Source organism: Megalops cyprinoides, chromosome 18 (genome assembly GCF_013368585.1).
Source record: "Megalops cyprinoides isolate fMegCyp1 chromosome 18, fMegCyp1.pri, whole genome shotgun sequence".
NCBI lineage: Eukaryota > Metazoa > Chordata > Actinopteri > Elopiformes > Megalopidae > Megalops > Megalops cyprinoides.
In genome coordinates this window covers 5,600,178-5,622,578 of record NC_050600.1, presented here as the reverse complement: position 1 = coordinate 5,622,578, position 22,401 = coordinate 5,600,178, and the positions used below count along the sequence as shown (strand labels likewise).

The following is a 22,401-nucleotide window of genomic DNA, read 5'->3' as shown; positions in this document are numbered from 1 at the left end:
AAAAAAAAAGAAGAAAAAAACTCACATAGAAATGCATTAGTTTACCTGGCCTTTTTAATTAATGCCTCAGAGTCAATATCCAGATTTGTTATGCAAGTAATTGGTCATTCAGTCATTTGTGCTTTATGACATGGCAAGACTAGGCTACAGAAGCACATTTGAAATGAAATTCAATTTAGACACTCCAGTTTTGGTTTAAGTTACCAACACATAGAACAAAAACGCTGGTTCCAGTCACGATTTTCCACCATGTAAAAGAGAAATAAAAAAAGTGTGCTTTCATGAAACTGGATGAAAGAATATAGTTTGTGTTTCCACAAAACCACAAAGTTAAAGAGAAATGTTCACATATATTAAAAAACAAAATTAAAACTGTGTTTAAAGCTTTGCAGTGTATTAAAATTATTCCAAAAAAATATAAAAACAGAACCACAGACAAAAGAGTAAGAGATCTTCATACCATTACAGATTAACCATTTGAGGTGCTTTTTGGCAAAATTTTACCATCCATTGAAACGTGTTGGAATTGGGGTGTGGCTTCCGATGATATTGTTATAAATTCACTTCTGGATTTTAAAATTAAAGACCATAAAGTCATTTTCTCCAATCCACAACAGATCTTAATATTAAAACACAGTTCAGGCACACTATGGTAAGCTACGTTAATGCACACTGATATGTTTACAAAATAATTCAACACAAACTAAAGCGCAACCTTAGTAAAAAGAGATTTCAAAATATATCCCTTAAATTAAACGATTTTACTGGTACATCCACAAGAGATACTCCCTCATTCACGAAGGACTCCTTTTGCCATAAGGCATTACATGGAAAAAATACACTGAACACTGAAGAGTGGTACATTTATAAATATCATGCCAATGAAAATATCAATGATTAGTGCCTCAGCATATTTACCTCATTATTACCACCTGAAACAATATAAAACTGTGAAAATAATAATGTTTGGCTCCAGTTCAAGGTTTTCTGTGTATTTAATCAGAAAGCGTTCACTAAAGGGATCCTTGGGGAATGAGGGGTTTGGCTTGATTGGTCTTTGTGTCAAAATAATACAATCGATGTCTAAATTTAGTTGAATAATTGAATTTAACAGAAAAGGGAAACGCTATTCAAAATATTGAAAATGGTAGGCACACCAGGACTGATTCTTGAAGCCTATTCAAAAATAATAATAATAAAAAAAAAATAACTGCATACAATAATAAAAAAAACAACTTTGGCTTTTAGGGATTTTTATAGTGCATTTCTAGAAAGATCTTTTTATGAAGTACTGAAATCTCTGCACCCACAGCCCACCTAAACAGCCATTATAGCTTCAATATATTCTTATTAGCCAGCAGTGCACGTGTCTGTGCTGTTTTGATATCTTTCGGTTTCCATTCCAGACGTGCTAATGTTTCTATTGCAGATTGCAAATGCAGCCTGCAGATGCGGCAAAGATACTACTCTGTGACAGTAAGACTCACTTACTGCTCCAGCAACAGCATCAATCATTAGACCCTTCAGCCTAATTTTACCGTCTACAGTAACTCTGAGGGCCAGGATCTTCTGTAGGCCTTTGGACTCATTAGGTTATCAAACTCCGTCATTTTGAACTTCAGTGTCAGTTCACTGAACGTTTATTTTAAAAAACAAAATATATCTTCTCAAATTTAAGACATTTAATCTATTAAATCTCAAAGTTGACACTTTTTTCTAAAATATGCCACTGCTTATTTTAGCCAAATTTCGTCACAAATGTCCTGACAACTGACAGTACAGTACTCACCCTCTGTATTGTAATTCATTTTGAATCGGCGGTTTACACATCATGATTTTACTGTGAGATTTGCAACAGTCTGCTTCCGTATAGAAACTGGGTCACACTGTACATTAAGTGAAACACACATAAAGTCCGCATAAACATAGCATAATGTCTGCATTAAGCAATCACAATACTCTGTGCATGATACACAACATACTTTACAATATAAAATAACAGATAGAATAAATGCAACCCTGTCAATCCTGTCACATGGCACATGTGACACAGCTGTCATATGTGCCATGTGCTTGGGCAACACATGTCCCAATGTCATGTGACACTGTTAGCAGGGGTTGATGTGACATGAGTTTCTACATGTGATATGTGATAAAGTGTGTCGCACATCATGCACAATGTATTATGACTGTTTCACACAGCAGCTATGTCATGGTCATGTAGGCTTCATATATGCTTTAAACAGTTGCACCTAATGTGCAATGCAACCAAATATTGTAGTATTAAATAATGAGAGATGAGGAGCCTTATTCCTGGTCAGAACACTTTGCCACAGTCGCATGTCTCCTTTATCTGGCAGCAGCTGGAATATAAAAGAAAGATCTTGATGAGGGGACAAGAAAATAAAAGGTACAATCAAAGAGAAACATTGTTATAATATTTCTATATAATTCAAATATACTCTATTTTGATGGGACAAGGACGCCTGAGTGGTTGCTGTGTTAATATATCAGTGTAATTATCTTTTGTACCTCTAGAGGGCACTGTATATCCAAAATACCAGGGGTGCGCCTGAGTGCCTCAGGAATAGATTCTACGGAGTGTAGATTATGCCCCATCTAAAAAACTGATCCCTATCCAGTTTTCATCAAAGAACAATAATAAAGATAATTATGGGCGACATTAAGGCTGGGATATGTTCTGATAGGACATTAGAGGCAGCAGATACCTAGGGGTCAAGAACACAAGCCCATATTACACAGTTCGAATAAACACATTAGATGTTAAATAAGCAGTGATTTTTTTTTCTACAATCACAAAACCAGAAGACATCATCTCCACAATGCAGGCATGGTTACCCACTTCATTAAATATGGGGAATTTCATACATGTCAAACATTGTGCATGAGCACATTCTGTCACTGTTATTGTTCTAATGCCATCTAGCACACACCCCTTCTCCATTCATTAAAATGAACAACGATTTATATAGCTTATAGCAATTACGAACAACAATAATGAGTGTTTCACTCAAAATTTACAAGCAAAAAAAAAAAAAAAAAAACATTAAAATGGCTACACAGTATTGACACAACCGCAACAATGGTGTTGAGCAATGCTAAACTAATAATGCAGGGCATGGCTTTCCTTTCCACAGATTCTTCGGCCCTGACAGCATTTCCCTCCGCGGGCACTGATTGCAGTGGCATAAGGGGGAAAGCTCCTAGGGCAGGCCTTTTCACGTGACCGCATTCCATTGGCCGCGGTTTTTTTTTTTTTGTTTACCGCTCGGCCCGAAGTCTCTGACATTTCCAAGCCCTAGACAAACAATGGCCCCTGTTCAAAATAGCCAGCGTTTGTGCGAGGAAGTCTCTATCTTTCATCCCCTCCTGGCCCTTCAGGGGCGGGGAGTAAAAAATCACAGGAAACACCTTCCCCTTCGTCCCCAGCAGTGCGGCCCATTACGGCCGCGGCACAATGAGATATTAAAAGCTGGAAACTTCCTCTCGATAATTGCAAGTCGACGCCTGAGGAACAAAATCGTGAATTGGGGGGGGGGGGGGGGGGGGGGAATCTGTAGGAGACAAGGAAAAATTGAATCTACTCTGTAGAGTTGTTTCGTGTTTCCTTTTAATCCTACAAAGGGATCTAATCTTATGCTCTTTTGTCATCTGCACACCTTACAAGGTAGTGACAGAACTCATATTGCAAAAACAAAATTCCTTGGCCACAGGGCATTTATTTTACATGCTGGGCTCATATGTGGTTCAAAATGCTTATTTTTTCCTCTTTCCAATGTCTCTGGTCTAATCTGGTCTAATTTCTCAACATTTTTTTCCCAAAAGACTGCAATATATAGCATTTCAGGGAGCATAACAGCTATGCACTATTCAAAGAATACCTGAGGCAGACTGTTATTGACAGCAGATTAGACAGACCAAGAAATTTTGTACGTATAAAATGTTAACATCGGAGGATTTTCAGAGGTATCTCTCTGTAGGTGTAGCTGCTGACAATATTTAGGTTGAAACGAGAAAGTTATGACAGTGAAAGAATTGTTTTAGCTTTTTTTCTCTGGATGATAGAGATATTAACATACCATTGTCTTCCCCTCCAGAGGATGTCTTCACCCCCAAAAGCATGACGCCATCTTTGTTGCAGTCTGATCTGCTTTGAAAAGATGCGCTGGATTTTCGAAAGAGAGGATTTTTTTTTTTTGTTAGAAGAGACTGGTACTCAAGCCACCATCGTTCATCACCATTTCATCAACCGTTCACAGAATTGGTCAGCATTTCATAGCTCATATCTGTGGTGTAGGTGTAGTATAGCGTCTAGTAGAGGGAGTCTAGTGTCCTAGCTCAATCAGCATATCCCAGGGAGTCAAACTAACAGATCAGTTGGGTCTTCATAACAACTGCTGACAGCAGTGAGCTCAAATATGCACAAATTCATATAGACTCAAAACTCAATGAATGAAAAATCTTGACTTCGCCCTTACTTTTCTGTTCCATTTTCTGCTGCATCTGTGGGAAGAAATGAGACATTCGCATGGGTCTGCATCAGTACATTTATTTATAATTTTAAAAATATATTTATTGATTTTATTGAAATTATTGGGTTTTTGGAATGACATATCTTGGATGTGAGCTTCTTGAATTACTCACAGGTGAAATATCACAAATCATCAGCTAGCGAGACTGTAACCACAGCATCTGAACTTCAGTGTGGAGTTTATGCACGTACCTGAGTGCGAACTGCCCTTCATGCACTTAGACTTGAGCACGAAGATCACCGCGGCAACCAGCACCCCAAGGACAGGCAACAGGATCCAGAGCATTTTCTTATCTGTGAGAGAAAATGTGTCTCCAATTCAGTGTGACCGGACTGTGTGTGAGAAAATGTCTTTTTTCTCCTTCAATCTAAAACTGCCTGTCACTAATTATATTACATTACATTATTGTCATTTAGCAGATGCTTTTATCTAGAGCGACTTACATACGCTACAAGTTTTAAGTTATCCATTTATACAGCTGGCCATTAACTGAGGCTGTTGTGGGTTAAGTATCTCCCCCAAGTGTACAGCAGCAGTGCCCCAGCAGGGAATTGACCCAACAACCTCTCGGTTCCGAGCCATGTTCCTTACCACTATGCTACACCACTGCCCCATTGCTGTACATGATTACAGTGGGGAGTCACCAGAAGCCATTGAAGTACGGGAAAACATGTTCCGCTGCCACGTCACCCGGACAGGCTGTTCCCTCTCCGTCTCCTGCAGCCACAGTGCCCTCCGGGGTTAAACACCCAAACCTTCACGCTGGCTCCAGTCATAGCACCGGGGACAGACTGTCACTCTGATTGTGTTTCCATGAGCTGCGGCTTTATATCGGGTGAAGTGCCAGTTTCCTCCCATGGCGGATGTGAGCTGGCTCGGGCTGCTGTGGTGTGCCTTCCTGCATGTGCACCTTTGCCAGTTGTCACACTTTGATGGTGAGAGGCAGTGTGCACTCTACCTGACCACACTGATCCCAGCACCCACATAAAAACACGCTGCTACTGTACATCTCTTATGTCTGCTGCATAGAACTTCTGGACTTGAAGCTGAGAGCATGCTCAGACTACTGTCTCTCAGAGGCACAGACACTAACAAAGTACTCTGTGTTCATATAGTTCTTGCCTGTTGTATGATTATCAAATATAATTCTGTATTCAGTGATATGCAGACAGTGCTCCCTTTCTGTTTGAGGTGCCAGTTTGAGAGCAGTGAAGTTTCTACATGACAGTGGGGTAATGGTAAAGGTTTGTTACCTGATTTTGGTTGGTCTTCCTTCATCGGTGATCCATTGCCATCGGTTTGCAGATTTTTGTCTGCTAATAATATAGAAATATTCTGCTCAGTTTCTGAATAATACAAATAAAATGCGGTGTTATGAAGCAATGGAAAGCAAGTTTACAAAGCTGAGATGACATGCTTAATGGTGCCTTTCATGCGGTATGGTGGTAAGAAAGGAGCTATGAAAGGCTCTCGAGTGGCTCAATTGGTAAAAGTGTTTGGTATGGCAAGGGCAATTACTTTATCTATGTATATATTTTAAACATCTGTAAGTGGATTAATTGCTTTCAGCTATAGATTAAGTGGTCAAAAAACATTGAGTATACATACTTTGCTCTTGGTTTTTCTGTTCCTGTTCGTCGACAGTGTTGCTTATAGAAGAATTGCTTAAACCTGTTGTAACAAAAGTGATTAAAATTGTGCTACTGTCCCATGGTGTTATAGACCAGTGTTTCTCAATCCTACTCCTGAAGGCCCACTGTCCTGCATCTCTTCTATCTGTCCTTGCTCTAAACACACCTCATTGAAATTAGTGTGCATACTCTTGATTAAATCAGGTGTGCTTAGCTAATCAAAAGTACCACTGATAAGTTCAGTCAGGTAGGTAGAGCAGGGGGCCCTCAGGAGCAGGATTGAGAATCAGTGTTATAGACAGCATTGCACCTGTTGTAACATTTCAACATTTCAGTTCCAGTATAACTGCTAGTGTATAACACTCCATATTGTAACACGGGACACACACTCTTGGCTGCAATTAATATTTAGGGCCTAATTAAATCCATAACATTTAATAAATATGTTATAACTAATTAATAAAGTATGACTTTAATAAAGTGTAACTAGTTGTAACACACCAGTTAATGAACAGATATCAACCATAAAATGCATGTATATTTGGGTGTACCACTCTAGTCAGAATTTGAATGGTGTCTATTGAATTGGAATGGGGTAAAGATACAGGTTCAGTACCTTCTGCCTTGGTTGGATAAACCATCACAGTCTTGTTCCCTGCATCTTTAAATTGCAAACAGACAAGAGGTTCACATAAACAGATAGCTAAACTTTCACATGTTGAAACTGAACATGTATTTGCTATTTGCTATTAACTGCCCACTATCTGTTTGTGAAATGCTCATAAAAAGTCACAGTTAATAATTCATGTGTGATTTTTGATTGCTATAATTAGGCTCTAAACGGCACTTAAAAGTAAGCGTGACTGGTAAATTTAAACCACACACTTCAGAGTGTATGTTGTACAAAATAACAAGCACAATACTTGATCAATGGAAGACTTTCACATGCAATGTTAAACTAATTTTATGCTTATGAGTAAGCCAGAACCATGATGATGATGGTGGGATTCAGACAGAAAAGTGTGTGCTCTGTAACAGTGTAACACAAGAGTAGACCCACAAGCTGTAGTTTCTTAACAAACTGTAGGTAACTCTGAGACACCCTTCCACACCTACCTGAGGCATCACCAGCAGATGTTGTGTTTCCAGCTACAGTCTGAGTAGGCTTTGCATCTGCACCTGAAGTTGACTGTTCACCTACAGTTGAATTAGCTCCATCTCCAGCTGACTTTGTATCATTGCCTACTGATGGGGAAGATATTCAGTTTAAGGTACTGGTGCATTTAGTTGCTGTGCAAATAATGAAAAAGGGTGTCTAATGTGCACAAATAGTGGAAACTGATAATTCTCTGAGAGTCATAACTTTGACCATTGTCCTTTGCCATCTGGATGTCAGACTCAAACACAGAAATTTGTTATGCTTCTCAACATCTGCAAGTGCATTAATGAAGATATTTACTTTCAGCTATAGATTAACTGATAAAATGGTTTGGTGATGATCACATTAGTCTCCCTTTGAATAAACAGCTCTTGAAAGAAACAGTCAAATGTAATGTATTAATAATAAAAGTAACACATGCATCACTATAGCCACCTGGGGATATTAGCAATCCTAATTTGGAACATTCTCACTAAAAGCCTGTGATTTAATTCATTGAATTACAAGTGGGGTTAATCAACAGGATCAGTACCTTTTGGTGTGGGTGTAGGTTCCACCACAGTCCCGTTCACTTTTCCTTTAAAATCCGAAAACATGAGAGATTCACTTAAACAAACATATGGTGACTTTCACACGTTGAAATTTGAGGTGTATTGGCTATTCACATCCTGCTCACTATCTGTTTGCTCAAAAAACTTTTTAAAAAGTAACATAGTAGTAATGCATTTACAACAGATTTTATAATGGTATAATTAGGCTCTTTTAATTAAGTGTACTTTGTAAAAATTAGACACAGGCTTCAACATCTATATTGTATAATTAACTTGAGCACAACAAAAGTGTAAAATTTCATTTACACTTTTGGTATATAAGACTTAACATTGTAACATAGGACACACCCCACAAAGGATGCTTATTATAGTACCAGCAAAACACTGTATAACATCAGCCAAAAGGCTGCACTTTATTTTTAGGGCCTGTTTATGGCAATAACAGTAAATAAATATGTTATAACTAATTACTAAAGAACAACATATTCTTTGTAGAAATTCAGGAATAAATATTAAATACATGGTGTGACTTCCTTCTTAGATGTGAGTATAGCACTTTGGTCAGAATGTCACTTGTATTTATTTAACTTGTAAAAACATTGACTGTACAAATTTATGTCTGGCAATGATCACAGTAGTCTCAGTTTGCACTAAATTCAGTCTTATTTACTAACAGTGGTTTTGTTGAACATTCCTATGAAATGTTTTAATTAATTGAAATGCAGTGGGGTAAAGATACAGGATCGGTACCTTCTTCAGATGGAGCTTTTGCCATAGTCTTGTTCTGTGGTCCTTTATATCCCAAACAGATGAGAAGAGAAGTACAAAATATTTCATCTTCCACACGCTTAACTGGACATGTGTCAGCTATTAACTTGTGACTTACTACCTGTAAAATTTCACACTTAATTAATAAGTAATAATGCATTTATAAATTATATACTCTGTTAAATACTATGTAGGCTGTATGACCTCTTTTTGTTATTATTGACTTATTGCAGGTAATGAACAGATATTAACCATAAAATGCACAAATTAATTACCTTTTTAGATTTGGGAATACCACTTCAGTTCAAATTTGAGTAGTATTTATTGAACTGGAAAAACATCGACTGTGCAGACTTTGGTCTTATAATTATAAGCATATATTATGCATATATTATCTTTTTAGACAAACAGTCTGTGAAACTATAACCAAATGTAATATATTAATAATAATAAGTAATACATGATTAAAAAGCGATGGACATCACCACAGCTGTCTAGGCAAGTTATCAATCTTAATTTCACCCATTTTGTATAAACTATTTTTCATCTTTGAACATTGTCATGAAAGGCCTGTGTGTTAAAATAATTTACACACTTCAGAGTGTGTGTTGTGCAAATAACAAGCACAACAGTTGATCAATGGAAGACAACGGAGTTTCATATGCAGTGCTATGCTAATTTTAAACTTGTGATTAAGTCTGAACCATGATAAGTGATAGTGGTTACCAAATACAAAAATGTATGCTATGTAACAGTATAACACAAGAGTAGACCCACAGGCTGTAGTTTCTTAACACAATGTAGGTAGCTCTGGGACATCCTTCCACACCTACCTGAGGTAGCATCAGGAGACGTATCTACAGCTGAAACATTCTTTGCAGGTACTGTTGCAACAGATGATTCAGGCTTCTTTCCTGGTGCTGTAATGGGCACGTTATTCAGATTTATTTAGTTGCAGTGCAATGAAAACATGTAACTGTTTGATGTGCACAAATCATGGACAGGCTTGAGAAAGACAGTAATAATTAAACAATTCTATGAAGGTCATGACTTTGGTCATCATCCTTGGTCACCTGGGTGCCAGATTCAAATATATTTTGTAGTTTTTTATTGTGAATCTAAACATCTGTGCATGCATCAATGAAGATATTTGCTTTCACCTATACATAAACTGTTCAAAAATACATAATCAAATGTAATATATTAATGATTAAAAAAAGCATACATGTAAAAAGTGATGGACTTCACCACAGCTATCTGTGGAAATCATTAATCTGAATTTCAGCCTTTTTTATCTTCGACCATCAATAACCACGCGATCAATAATTTGAGGTGAGAGTGTTCCCGAACAGATGACAAGTACACTTAATCATGCTTTCAGACTAAACAGACTATTCATGTTTATTAGCGATTTACTTCCTGCTCACTCTCTATTTGCTAAAAGCTTATAAAGGTCACACTTTAAGAAGTAATGATGTATTTATAAATGCATTTATAATACTATATTTGGGCTGTTATTTAAATTAAGTGTGACTAAAAAAATCTGTATGTAGTACAAATACTTTGAGCACGAGCGTTGATCAAAGGAAGCCTGAGGTTCACATGTAATGTTACACTTGCATGAATCACAGGCAGTGATGGTGGGATTCAAACAGAGAGATGTGTGCTCTGTAACAATATGTCACAAGACCAACAGGCTGTGGTTTCTTAATCCACTGTAGGCAATTATGCAAACAACCTTCCACACCTACCTGGGGGAACAGGTGATGTGGCTTCGGTTGAATTCGGCTTTGAAGACACTGTAACGGGAATATTATTCCGTTTAAAGGACTGATACATTTAGCAGCAGTAAGACACCATATTGGAGCAATATGTCAGTTTGTATGTGTTCTTTTATAATAACAGTGTTTTAGTTTAATAATATCATTCATTAATTGAAACAGGTCACATGTTCTTTTATTCCATTCATACTACAGTTGTTCTTTCTGAGGTCTCAGATGGTGAGTCTCATGTATTAATGTTTTTATTTATGCACTGGACCTTTGGAGGTTTAAAGGTTTAAAATGTAATAAATGTCCATTCCATGTTATCTTACTCCACAAAGAGCATGTGATACAAAGAAGGCTCAAAACCAACAAAACAGAACACTCCAGCACTGAATGTTCTAAACAATTCTTTTGGGATTTCAATAATTACTGTTAGGAATGACACTGGAGAGAGTGGCATTTGTTTTCAGTTTTTCCTAACACAAGCTGTATGGTACCATAGTGAAAGAGCTTCAGTGGAAGTGTCTGCTTTCTTTGTGCCTGTTGCCAATTTATAGTTATCTTCTGAACATTAAACCATTTGTAGGGAAACACGTAATTGAACATAAATAGGTTATCAGCTAAATTGATGTCTGATGTTTCAAAAGCCACTTTACACACACACACGTTGTTCTGGAACTGTGTGATACCCTGTGTTTGTACATATAATGCTTGTACCTTTTCTATTTTTATAATTCCTCAGCAGCAATTTCTCTTTGCTGTGAAAACCATGTGGATTGCTGAGTGTGGAAAACTAGCAGCGGTTTTAACAAATTTAACAAATGACCTTTCTAACGTGGAGATACGTGTGAATGATTGTTGTTTTTCAGCCAGATGGTGCATTCAGGACAGGAGAGTGGCATAAAAGTTCAGGAGCTAGGCTTTTCATAAAAAGCTTTACAGGTCTTATTTTTTTTTTATCAGGCATTGCTGTGGTAAACTTGAATCACTTTAGTATCCAGCTATGCTAATTGTAAATTGCTTACAGCTGTCGGTGCACCTGGATCTGAACAAATAAGGAATGCAATTCACCAGATCTTCCTCTTGTTGTTGTCGTGCTGTCACAGTTTAAGAGTCAAGGTCCTTTGCTTGTATTTTATTTTGGGAGATTAACGGTGGATGTGTCATGCTCATCGCCTGATTGGACTGACCCTGTGCATATGTGCCATTCCTCATCCTCTTTCATGTGCACAAACTTGTGAAAAGCTGTATCCTGTTGGAGTGCCGACACTGTTGTCCCCCTGCCCCCCACTCCCCGACCGGCCCTTAAACACTTCCTGTCCAGGCCGCTGGTGAAGATGGATGCTGTCTCCTGCCCGCCACCGACCCCTCTCCCCATGGTCAGCAGGTGTGAGCCAGACACCGCAATCCAAAACTCAGCATGTGCTGGAACCACAGTGGCATGCGGACTGGACCTGATCACTCCTCACAGCCGGACTCACGGAAGCTTCCACGGCTCTATGCCCGTACGAGAAACCAGCAGATAAAGGCTGACCTTCAGAGCAATTACTGTGTGTGTGTGTGTGTGTATGTGTGTGATGTGAGAGAAAGACCACATTCCAAGTAATATCTACAGTGGCGAAGGTAGAAGTGTTTTTTTCAGTGTTAACTGACAATGTACCCGCTTTGTTTGAGTTGAACGTATCTGTGAAATCTAAATGTGTATGAGCCCAAGTACACGGCTGTCACAGCACACAAAAACATGCGGAAGCTTCACCAGTTGTGCATGAATGCGTTAAAAGAGCGCGTTCATTGAACGTGCTCATTTTTCCGGTGAACTTGAACGTATCCGTTTGCAACTAAAGAACGTGAACTTGAGCTCGTTCAGGTCTGCGTGAGATTCTGAATCCTTGGGTGTGTTAAAGTTACTGCTTGATGAATAAACACGGACGGTGTTATTCCATACTTGAGACGTTTTTTATTAGCGCATCTCATCAGATAGTCAGCTAGATAGCTCGCAACCAACCGCCCATATCACATAAATGTGAAGTAATCTCAGAAAAAAAAAAAACTTCAACTGAAAATGGATGAGGAGCATTTACAGCAAATGTGAATGTGATCAATATATACATATTCTTGTTACAAAAACGAACTGCAATACTAATGCAATACTTTGCAAGTGCAAAGTATAGTCATGCAAGTCAACCATTATGATTGTACTTCTGCAGTTACTGTACAATACAACGTGTTGCCATCAGAATGCTTCTATCCTGTCCGTATTTCTTTGAAATGAGATTACTTTAAATAGGTTTGTTTCATGTTTCATAGTCAAGCCATTCTGAAATTTGTGCAACTGAGACTGAGTTATTGGAATATCATAATCTTTGGAATATCATAATCAGCGATAATGCTTCTCTCAGTCTTCCTGGGGTGAATGCCATTTTCAGCTCAGACCCTCCCAACGCTCTTCCGCGTAAGAATGAGCTCATGGCCACGCCCGCCACTGCCGTCTTTCCTTCCCATCCCGCGCATTGAATACAGATTTGCATATGCAGATGACATCACTGCAGCACTACTGCAAGCGGATTTTCGACAGCAACTTCACATAACTTCACACCTACAGCATTATCCAATACTTTACACACATTACTTCCGTATTCTTTGTACAGAGTTCTCAGATAATTGAGGCATTGTTGACCTGCTGACAATCATAAACCTCAGTTTCTGACCTTCATTGTTGCTCAGGTTCTGAGATTATGCATTTTAACTGTTGACTGCAAAGAAGACCATGACCACAGCCAGCCTCTTCTCCATACTGCTCCATGTGGTCAGAAATGGCTGCTGTATGTATTTTGCCAAAATTGAAATGTGTTTCAGATAGGGCGCCTTGGAAGACATATTGAGAAAGGTAATAACATGCGTCTACAGGTGGGTGCAATTTACAACACTTAGTGCTGAGTTTTGGCATTTAATAACAATAAAAAAACAACAAACCACAATTAGGTACAGTGCCACATTCGCCCTGATGAAGATGTGTTCCCTCTCCTCAAGGTCAACATCTTTGGTATCAAATGAACTTATTTGACATATTAGTGTTATGAAAAGACAACAACTGAGCAGAAAAAAGCTGTGATCCAGCTCTGGATGTTTTCCTCTGGGTGGGTTGTAAAGATTAGCGCCGGGCACAGATTTGTTGCAGATATACCATAATTCCCTGTGCTGTGAGAAAGGGGGCAGTCTGATTCCCACTGCTTATCAGTGGTGAGATCACCCCTCTGAGCCAGCGTTATAAATGCATTTACAATACTATATTTAGGCTGTTATTTAAATTAAGTGTGACTAAAAAAATCTGTATGTTGTACAAATACCTTGAGCACGAGAGTTGATCAAAGGAAGACTGAGTTTCACCTGTAATGTTACACTTGTGTATAAGTCAGAATCACAGCCAGTGATGGTGGGTTTCAAACAGAGAGACGTGTGCTCTGTAACAACATGTCACAAGACCAACAGGCTGTGGTTTCTTAATCCACTGTAGGCAATTATGCAAACAACCTTCCACACTTACCTGGGGTAACGGTTGATGTGGCTGCACCCCCTTCTGACTCCGAAGACACTGTAACGGGGATATTATTCAGTTTAAAGGACTGATACATTTAGCAGCAATAAGACACCATATTGGAACAAGGGACACAACCAGCACAGGACTGTAAGTAAACAGTAAGTAAAGTTCCACTTTGGTCAGGGAGTTACTACTTGTTATTTAACTGTTACTGTCAATTTTAAAACCTAGTTCAAAACAACAAGGATAAAAAGATCAGATTAGATGTATGGTATTAAACTGTATTACCTCTTTTCTGCTCACTTTCTAATAAATGCTTAGAAATAAAGCAATACATTTATCAGCAATTTCTTGACATCATTAGATCTTAAATATAAGCTAAAAATTAGCCATTCACTCAGAATGTATATTGTACAAATAACATAAGAAAGAACTGTTTGTTGTTTGTTACTTGATGTAAATGATGTATATTTACATGTAAGAAAAGCCATTATAATTGTGTTCTGCCAAATTTGTGTTATTTGCCGCTATGTGTTCTTGTGACAGAGCAAAACCGGTGCACCCATGTCTGGTATAATGATTGCTGTGAGACAGGCTGAAGCTGTTGCCTGCCACCAATCAAATTCCAGCTCTAACTTTAAGCTCTAATGAGCTTAGCCTCACTTGTAAGTCGCTTTGCAGTTTGCGCCCCCCCCCCCCCCCCCCCCCCCCCCCCCCCCACCCCCCAATAACACAGTAGCTGCACTCCTGAAGAACAGCATGTCAAGGAAAAATCCCATAATAATAACTACTGATTCAACAGGTATTAAGCAGTTAAGGAGTGGTACGTTTTGTAAATGCCGACATGTCTAGCATTTTTGAGATTACTTTAAATAGGTTTACTTCATGGTATCAAGCCGTTCTAAAATTTGTGCAACTGAGACTGAATTCTTGGAATATTATAATCCTTGGAATATCATAATCAGCGATAATGCGTCTCTCAGTCTTCCTGGGGTGAATGCCATTTTCAGCTCAGACCCTCCCAACCCTCTTCCGTGTAAGAATGAGCTCATGGCCACGCCCGCCACTGCCGTCTTTCCTTCCCATCCCGCGCATTGAATACAGATTTGCATATGCAGATGACATCACTGCAGCACTACTGCGAGCAGGTTTTCAGCAGCGACCGTAACTTCACACCTACAGTGGTAGCCAATACTTTACACGCGCTACTTGTGCATTCCGATGAACACGACTCTTCTATGTTGTGACGCAGTAATTATTCAAAGTTGTTCTGTATTTTCATGGGGTGATCATTTGAGGGAGTGAAAACTAACTGTTATCACACAATTATAATGAGAATAATACATATTTAAGTACTAACTATTGAAGTATTTTGCAAAAATTCAAATTAGAGATAGGGCACCTTTGAAGACAAATTGAGAAATAACATGTGTCTACAGGTGGGTACAATTTACAACACTTAGTTCTGAGTTTTGCAATTTAAAAGCAATAAAAAACAGAAACCACTATTAAGTACAGTGCTACACCTGCCCTGATGAAGGTATGTTCCCTCTCCTCAAGCTCAACATCTTTTGTATCAAATGAACTTATTTGACATATTAGTGTTATGAAAAGACAACAACTGAGCAGAAAAAAGCTGTGATCCAGCTCTGGATGTTTTCCTCTGGGTGGGTTGTAAAGATTAGCGCCGGGCACAGATTTGTTGCAGATACACCATAATTCCCTGTGCTGTGAGAAAGGGGGCAGTCTGGTTCCCACTGCTTATCGGCAGTGAGATCACCCCTCTGAGCCAGCGTGCCAGGGCACTTCCTCTTGGGATGACGCCCACAGGCAAGCAAAATAAACAATCGAGGGGAGACACCCCTCTTTTTCTTTTCCACAGTCAAATCGGCCACATTCTTTTGTGCGTACCCAGGTCCTCTCGAGCTTGTTGCGCGTCTATTGTCCCTGACTTGTGTTCCAAAATTTCCCATTCGCTTATTGTGTTGCCAAAAAAATATTCAGGTGCTGTTTCTAAATAAAAAAAAAGAAATGCAGTTCAATTCAAAAATTAACATAAAAAATTCAAAATGCTTTATTAGCATACTGTTTGGGGTTTGCCAAGGCAAAAACCAAGAAAACGAGTAAAAAAACAGACAAATAAAAAACAATTATTATCAACCAATTCCATAACCATTATTAAAGTGTCAATTGTAAACAATTTTGGCATTGTGGTGTCACGCACTGTCTCTCAGACCATAAAAAGCAGATATATATTATGCTGCCACTGTCTCTCAGACTATAACAGGCAAATATATTTTGTTGCCACTGGCTCTCAGGCTGTGACAGGCAAAAATATATTGTGCTGCTAGGCTCACACAGCTCCTTTCTTAGGAAAAATGGGAGTTTCTCTTCTTCAGGGAGGTGTTGAAATTTGGGGCAAATCTTCCTAATTTTGCCCAAGAAAAACTGTCTTTCTTTTTCGTGCTTTTGGAAAAGGCTGAAAATTAAATGTTGTTCTGCCTCAACATCTGTTAAGTCGGCATTGTGCACACATATTCCTTTGTAGAACCTGCGAATGCCTCAGAGTTTGGGACTAAACCTGTGGCTCCAGCATTAATTAATTAAGTGATTCCAGTTACTCTAAATAGCAGAGAGAAAACCTCTCTCATGGGCTATAGCATATGGCGTATTCCTTTTATCTTTATTTTGGAAAGTGATTTCGTCTGCTCACAGTCATGCAATATCTTGAAAAGGAAAGGCTCAAACCTTTTAAAATAAGACAAGTTTCGTCATATTGAAGCTGCTTCTATGTGTGTCAAGCTATAAAGCGCTGAATGAAGCAGTCGGAAGCTTATACCTGGCAATAAACATGAAATGTTGTATTCTTGTTATACTTCTAGATGAAAACATTGCACATCGTTACATTACTGCACATTTCAGAGTTTGTCCATAGGTTTGTGCTGGACTCGCACACAGAATAGAATAGCAAGCATGCCTCACATGGCAAAACGCATGCCCCTGTCCGAGCGGAGACAAACGGCACTCCACCCTCTTATATAAAACACAGAAATCCATGTTCAGTCATTATTCCCGCTGAGAGCGCTGCCACTCCAGTCCCCCCCTGTGAAGGCTCCTCCACTGCACATCCTACATGGCCATGGGTGGGTCCTTGATAAGACATGCAAAACCTCCACACGAGAGCCAATCTTCCTGCTACTGCCTGGGGAACCATTTACGGCAGTATCTGTTCTGTATCTCAAAGACACCTACGTGGACACATCACACAGGACATAATGTCCCCCTCAGCTCCCCCGCTGAGGGATGATGGAAAACGCCGCTAGCTGCGGAAAAAACTCATTTAGAGCTCATTTTGATGCGGTTGGACTGCAGTGAAAGTCTCAACAGGGGTGTTTGAACTTGCTTTTATGATAGTACCAGTTGATAGTGGAGTTGGGGTCAATTCCATTTCATTTCAGATAATTCAGGAATGAATTTGAGATCAATTAATACATTGAAAGTCGGTCATAATTTTTCTATGAAGATTTTTCAGTTGAATTTGATTCAGCTTGATTTCAGTGGAATTTCATTTAACTGAACTGAGATGGAAAGACAATGGCAATAGTGATACCACTAATGTTACGAAAATGACTTTAGAGAGTTTTTGAATCTATATTACTGGCTGTAGTGTTTGAATTTAGTATATGGATGCTATTGTTATAGCATGAATTTTAGTGAACATTAGAGATTATTTAATATCCAATGTAAGTGGATTGACATGATATTGAATCTTTTTTTTGTAATTCCAGGTTCCAAAGATGTTATATGGAAACGAGTGAATGTTTTAACAGATCTGAGTAGAGTTTTTGTAAGATATTGAGTTTTATCAAATTGGAGATTTGATATATTGTGCAATTTTAGAACTAAAGCCCATAGGTAGATCTCTATCTACTAGTAAACCTATGGTAATGGTCTTAAATGGTGTACAAAAAGCAGACTTTTTAAGAAGGAAAAATGTATTTAAACAAATGGCATGAGTATAATGTATAAAATAACATAAATAAACAGAGAATCTAAGTATTAAAGAATCAAAATAAGGCTGTAATTGGAGAATTTTTCTAACCACGAAAGGTTTGAAAAAAATACACCACAATAAAAAGCACATAATTTCCAACACTACAATTCACTGTCCACAACAAAAGACCTGCAGCTTGGCTGTAACTTCCCATTCAAAAAGCATCCCAGTGCTGTGTCCCACCCTATGACTTTGTCCCAACGTTTTAACACATGGCATGACACTTTGTTAGTATCCAATAGCGAAATGAGAGCAGAATGGAGCTTTACCTGTTGTGAGCAGAGGGAGAGATGCCAGGAGAAGCAGAGATAGTCCACTGGGCTTCATGGTAGCGGCTTGGAGCGTCTGTTTAGGGAGCAGCAGACGGAGAAACTCCTGCTCAGGGCTGCGCTCTGTGGCTAGTGAGTGGAAAAGGTGTTTGCGGTTCAGGCCCACTGCTGCTTATTTTTGGCAACTTCCTCAGACAGAGAAGGGGCGGAAGTCAAGCGGCTCCCGTGGGGAGGTCAGCCAGTGGGAGTGCTCTTTAGGCTGTCCACAGGAACTCCGTCTCTAAAGCTGTGTTTGTGGCTCCATTGCCGGCTTCTCTCTCTCTTATTTTCCTCCTTGCCCCCATCCCTTCACAGCTGGAGTCATTACAAGAGGCTGTCACATGTCCGATTGCGGGGAGCTATGTGACTTCGGGGTTCTGCCGTCTGCTAGAGCCAAATCGCCTTTGCCCTCACAGAGGCTGGGGATGCTATCGCCGTAGACTGCCTATCACACCCTAAGCACTACAAAACAAAAAATATGCTACTGTAATGAAGACTCTGTAGGAATTTTAAATGCATGGGATGTTGTCTCAAATATGAGCAGCAAGTTCTTTTGATTCATGTCTCGGTGCTCATCTTCCGTTTTCATGCTCTGTTAAAGAAGTTCAGGCATGAGCTGATAGGGGTCGTATTCTCGATTTGACTGTGCAGATTTTGGCCCAGTATGGGTTATGACTCCCTCCTGCTCCTACGCTGTGTATGATGAAACCATAAACATATTGGACATCCTGTTATACTGCAAGGGTTACAGGTCCACTGCACAATAACTGCTATTATCTTTTGGATGCCGTCTCAACGAAACATTGCACAGCATTCAATTCAGCTTAACCCAACAGGGAAAGTAATGACTTATCATTTGTACCTCGCTGTTAGGAAGAGGAGAGTGTTCCCTGTGTTCTTTCCTTATAAGCTGGGAGTGAGTGCAGGCATTGATGATTTTATTCATATATAAAGGCCTGACCTTGCTTGCTTGATTAGCCTTTTCCGTTTGCAATCAGGCAGGGCCTTTCTCTTCTCTGACCAACACTCCTCACGTTGTGCTCACTGCCAGCTTCCTATCCGAAAGCTCCCTCAAAAAACACTCAAGTGATTACAAAGCCAGGTGCCTATTGTTCTGTGCCTTTGAGGAGGAGAAAAAAAAAACATTTTTTGTATTCTAATGAAAGTCATAGGATTAACAAACAACAACTGTGCGCTGTAGGAGAGGGCGCCAGCATTGCTTGCTGCGTTGTTTGCTTGGAACAAAATTGTACAATTCGTGGAAGGAGAGGACCTCCTACAATATGTGGCCGGGCGATGGTCAGTGGAGTCATGACCTGGGTCATGACCACATCCTAAAATCTAGCCAAGAGCAGGAAACATTATGCCTAAGTGCAGAATTCAAGCCAAGTCTTGTGTTGAGGTGAGAAGCCAGCCAGTCGTAACAGGGGAAATGGAGTACTGGATCACATCAGCAGGTAAGCAGAACACAGCAGCCTTACAGAGAAGTCTTTAACCATGCAGCCACTCAAACCTCAGATCACTTTGGGGCGCTGTTGAAATACATAAATCCATGCTTTTGTTACCAGTCAGTGTAATGTCACTTCCTCCAACAGACATGAGTTAATCCTCACCACATACTTTTTCAGCACTGTAGAGATTTTACTGCCTCTAGTGTCCAGATTTATTTTCAGCAAATTAAAGAAATGAGCTGAAATCCTTATCTGAACAGTGCAATCATGCTACAGAGTCTGCCTATAGTATCTCTCAGTCCCAATGCCTCCACTTAAATCTGAAGAGCGTCGGCGCTCTCTCTCTCTCAGTCTTCTACATCCTGTTGACTGAACATGGACGTCACAAAGGCTACTTGATACGGCGGCTAGCAGCGCGGGTACGTATGCCTTTATCTCCACCGTACAGTGAGTCAGGAACTCGAATGACAACAAACACTGCCGGAGGAGCTTCTATCTGTCTACTCAGTTGTCGGGGAATATAGGAGAAGAGCATTGTTCTGGGGGGGGGGGGGGGGGGGGGGGAGGGGGAACGGAGTGAGGTTCGAGTAACAGGAACACACACCGCTGTGATTACAAAGAGAGGCCAATGCACACCATGAGAGGAAAATTCCCTCCGAGGCGAGGGGATGATCGCGGATTCTATTTCTATCTGGATCTTCGATATTCCCCACCACTCTAGCAAGCAAATCTATTCACGCTGATCATTTTCTATATTACATTATGTTTGCTTAGGAGACAGTCTTTTCTGAAGCGACTTCCAGCACTTTCAGGTTGTACATTATCCATTTGTACAGCTGGATGTTTGCTGAGGTAATCTGGGTGAAGTACATTACCTAAGGGAATAACAATGGCTACCCATCCCTACTGAATCAGCAGATTTTGGATTACAACAAGCCCTGCGCCTTACCACTTACATAAAAGTGGTATATATACATAAAAGTATATATATCTGAAAAGCTGAATCACACTGATGGATGATAAAAAAAAATTATCAGTGGAACTTCAAAGACATCTCAGTACAAGGGGCTAGATTTGATAGAGAAAAATCACACTGGTTGAGCCACAGCAATGGTTTGCAATTTCCTGCTCAGTGGATAACTGAATTTGTGGTTTCATACCAGCCTCAGTGACTCAGCTGTCGTTAAGCAATCATACTAATCATGATCTCCACCCCTATGTCCTAAAGACTGATTTTACCTCTGACTCACATTTCAGCCTTTAATAATGCTCTCTGTGGACTCACTGAGCTGATTCGTCACTCTTCTCAGTCACCGAGGGGAAGGAGCAATTTTCTGAGCACTTCTGGACTATGCGAATGAAATTCTAACTGTGAGAAATAATAGATGCCTCACAGCATGTGGACTCTAGGCCTGGGACTATTATATAGGTAGAAAGAAAAAAAAAGCTTAATGATTGATCCACTTGACTTGGATTTTTTTTTTTTTTTAAAAACTTGCATTGATTTAGTTTTGAATTCGTTCTTTGCTTTTTTGGAATGGGTGAGGACATTGTACTGTATGCTGTTTATTAAAGCTCATACAAGAAAAAAAAAACACAAAAGAAGCAAAAAAGGGAAGTCAGAGCATAATTCAGTTTTACCACCGTACCTATTCTCCATTATGACCAGGGCAGATGGAAGCCAGTGCTTTCAGGCCGCTGGTGCGCTATGTGATGTCTGAAAGTCCAGGACAAAGAAGTCCTGTCTAATGTATACAAAGGCAGACAAACAGGAGAAGTGGGACTCACCTTCAGGAAGGAACATTGCCTTGTGTGTTTCTATATTGGGCCAGCCCAGCGCTCCCTGAGAGGATGTACTGTACTTCAACAGTGACGTGGCAGAATGAAACTGTATGTACTCCAGAAGGACTGCAGAAAGATTTGCCTGCACATACAGCACAGCGGTGATTGTGTCCTAATGCTGTATGTTTTATACACAGACCTATCAATGCTATGCTTACTGCGTTTACAAAAAATTAAAAAAAACAAATCGTGTACTTCACACTATTCCCAGGAATATATACACCACACATTACAAATATCTTGTGCATGAAGACGCTTCCATTTTCAAAGTTAGACTCAACTCGAACCTGCACCAGAATAAGCTTGGCTTTGCCGCGCAGCGTAAATTGGGAGAAAATCTTTGCTCTTCTCTGAAAGAATTGCCAGCCCAGTAATCTTTCTCCACTTGCAGGAGGCTCTCATTGTTTTCATATCGTCAACATCTAAATGGCATTCATATGAATTAGCGCAAAGACGTGGGGGTTTGGCACGTTGAGGAGCTGCGTAGGGTGGTGACAGCGCTGCAGAGATCTGCGGGAGGTTTCTGCAACCCCATCTGCAGCGTTCCCCATTCTCTCTCCGGCAGCACTGTTTTCCTAGGTGTGTCACGCACACAGATGACTATCGGCTGTTTGCCTGGGAATGTTATTGTTATCGTGGATGTGGATGCTTTTGCTTCCCTAGCAAGGGCTGCGCGGAGTTTGTGAAGCTCGGAGAGACTGAAAGAATGCAGGCCGTCCTTAGTGAAGTGCCAGGGGTGGACAACGTCACGCCTCATCTGCAGCTACCATCTTGTGTGGT

General features: G+C 39.8%; 1 protein-coding gene across 2 annotated transcripts; it reads right to left on the bottom strand.

Annotated features, from left to right (window-relative positions):
• Positions 1 to 36: 36 nt before the first annotated feature.
• On the bottom strand, positions 37 to 18,553 carry LOC118793346 (flocculation protein FLO11-like). 2 transcript variants are annotated; one of them, XM_036551487.1, is made up of 14 exons: positions 18,290 to 18,553; positions 13,973 to 14,020; positions 10,414 to 10,461; positions 9,496 to 9,582; positions 8,645 to 8,686; positions 7,876 to 7,920; positions 7,301 to 7,426; positions 6,801 to 6,845; positions 6,162 to 6,224; positions 5,807 to 5,869; positions 4,745 to 4,846; positions 4,500 to 4,524; positions 4,101 to 4,186; positions 37 to 2,363 (listed from the first exon to the last, which is right to left on the bottom strand). In XM_036551487.1, exons 1-14 carry the CDS (start codon positions 18,345 to 18,347, stop codon positions 2,350 to 2,352), a joined length of 852 nt encoding a protein of 283 aa, XP_036407380.1. In that variant the 5' UTR covers positions 18,348 to 18,553; the 3' UTR covers positions 37 to 2,349. The 2 variants fall into 2 exon arrangements, with proteins under 2 accessions (XP_036407380.1, XP_036407379.1); XM_036551486.1 differs by having other exon boundaries at positions 7,301 to 7,429; positions 18,290 to 18,552.
• Between the last annotated feature and the right edge of the window lie 3,848 nt (positions 18,554 to 22,401).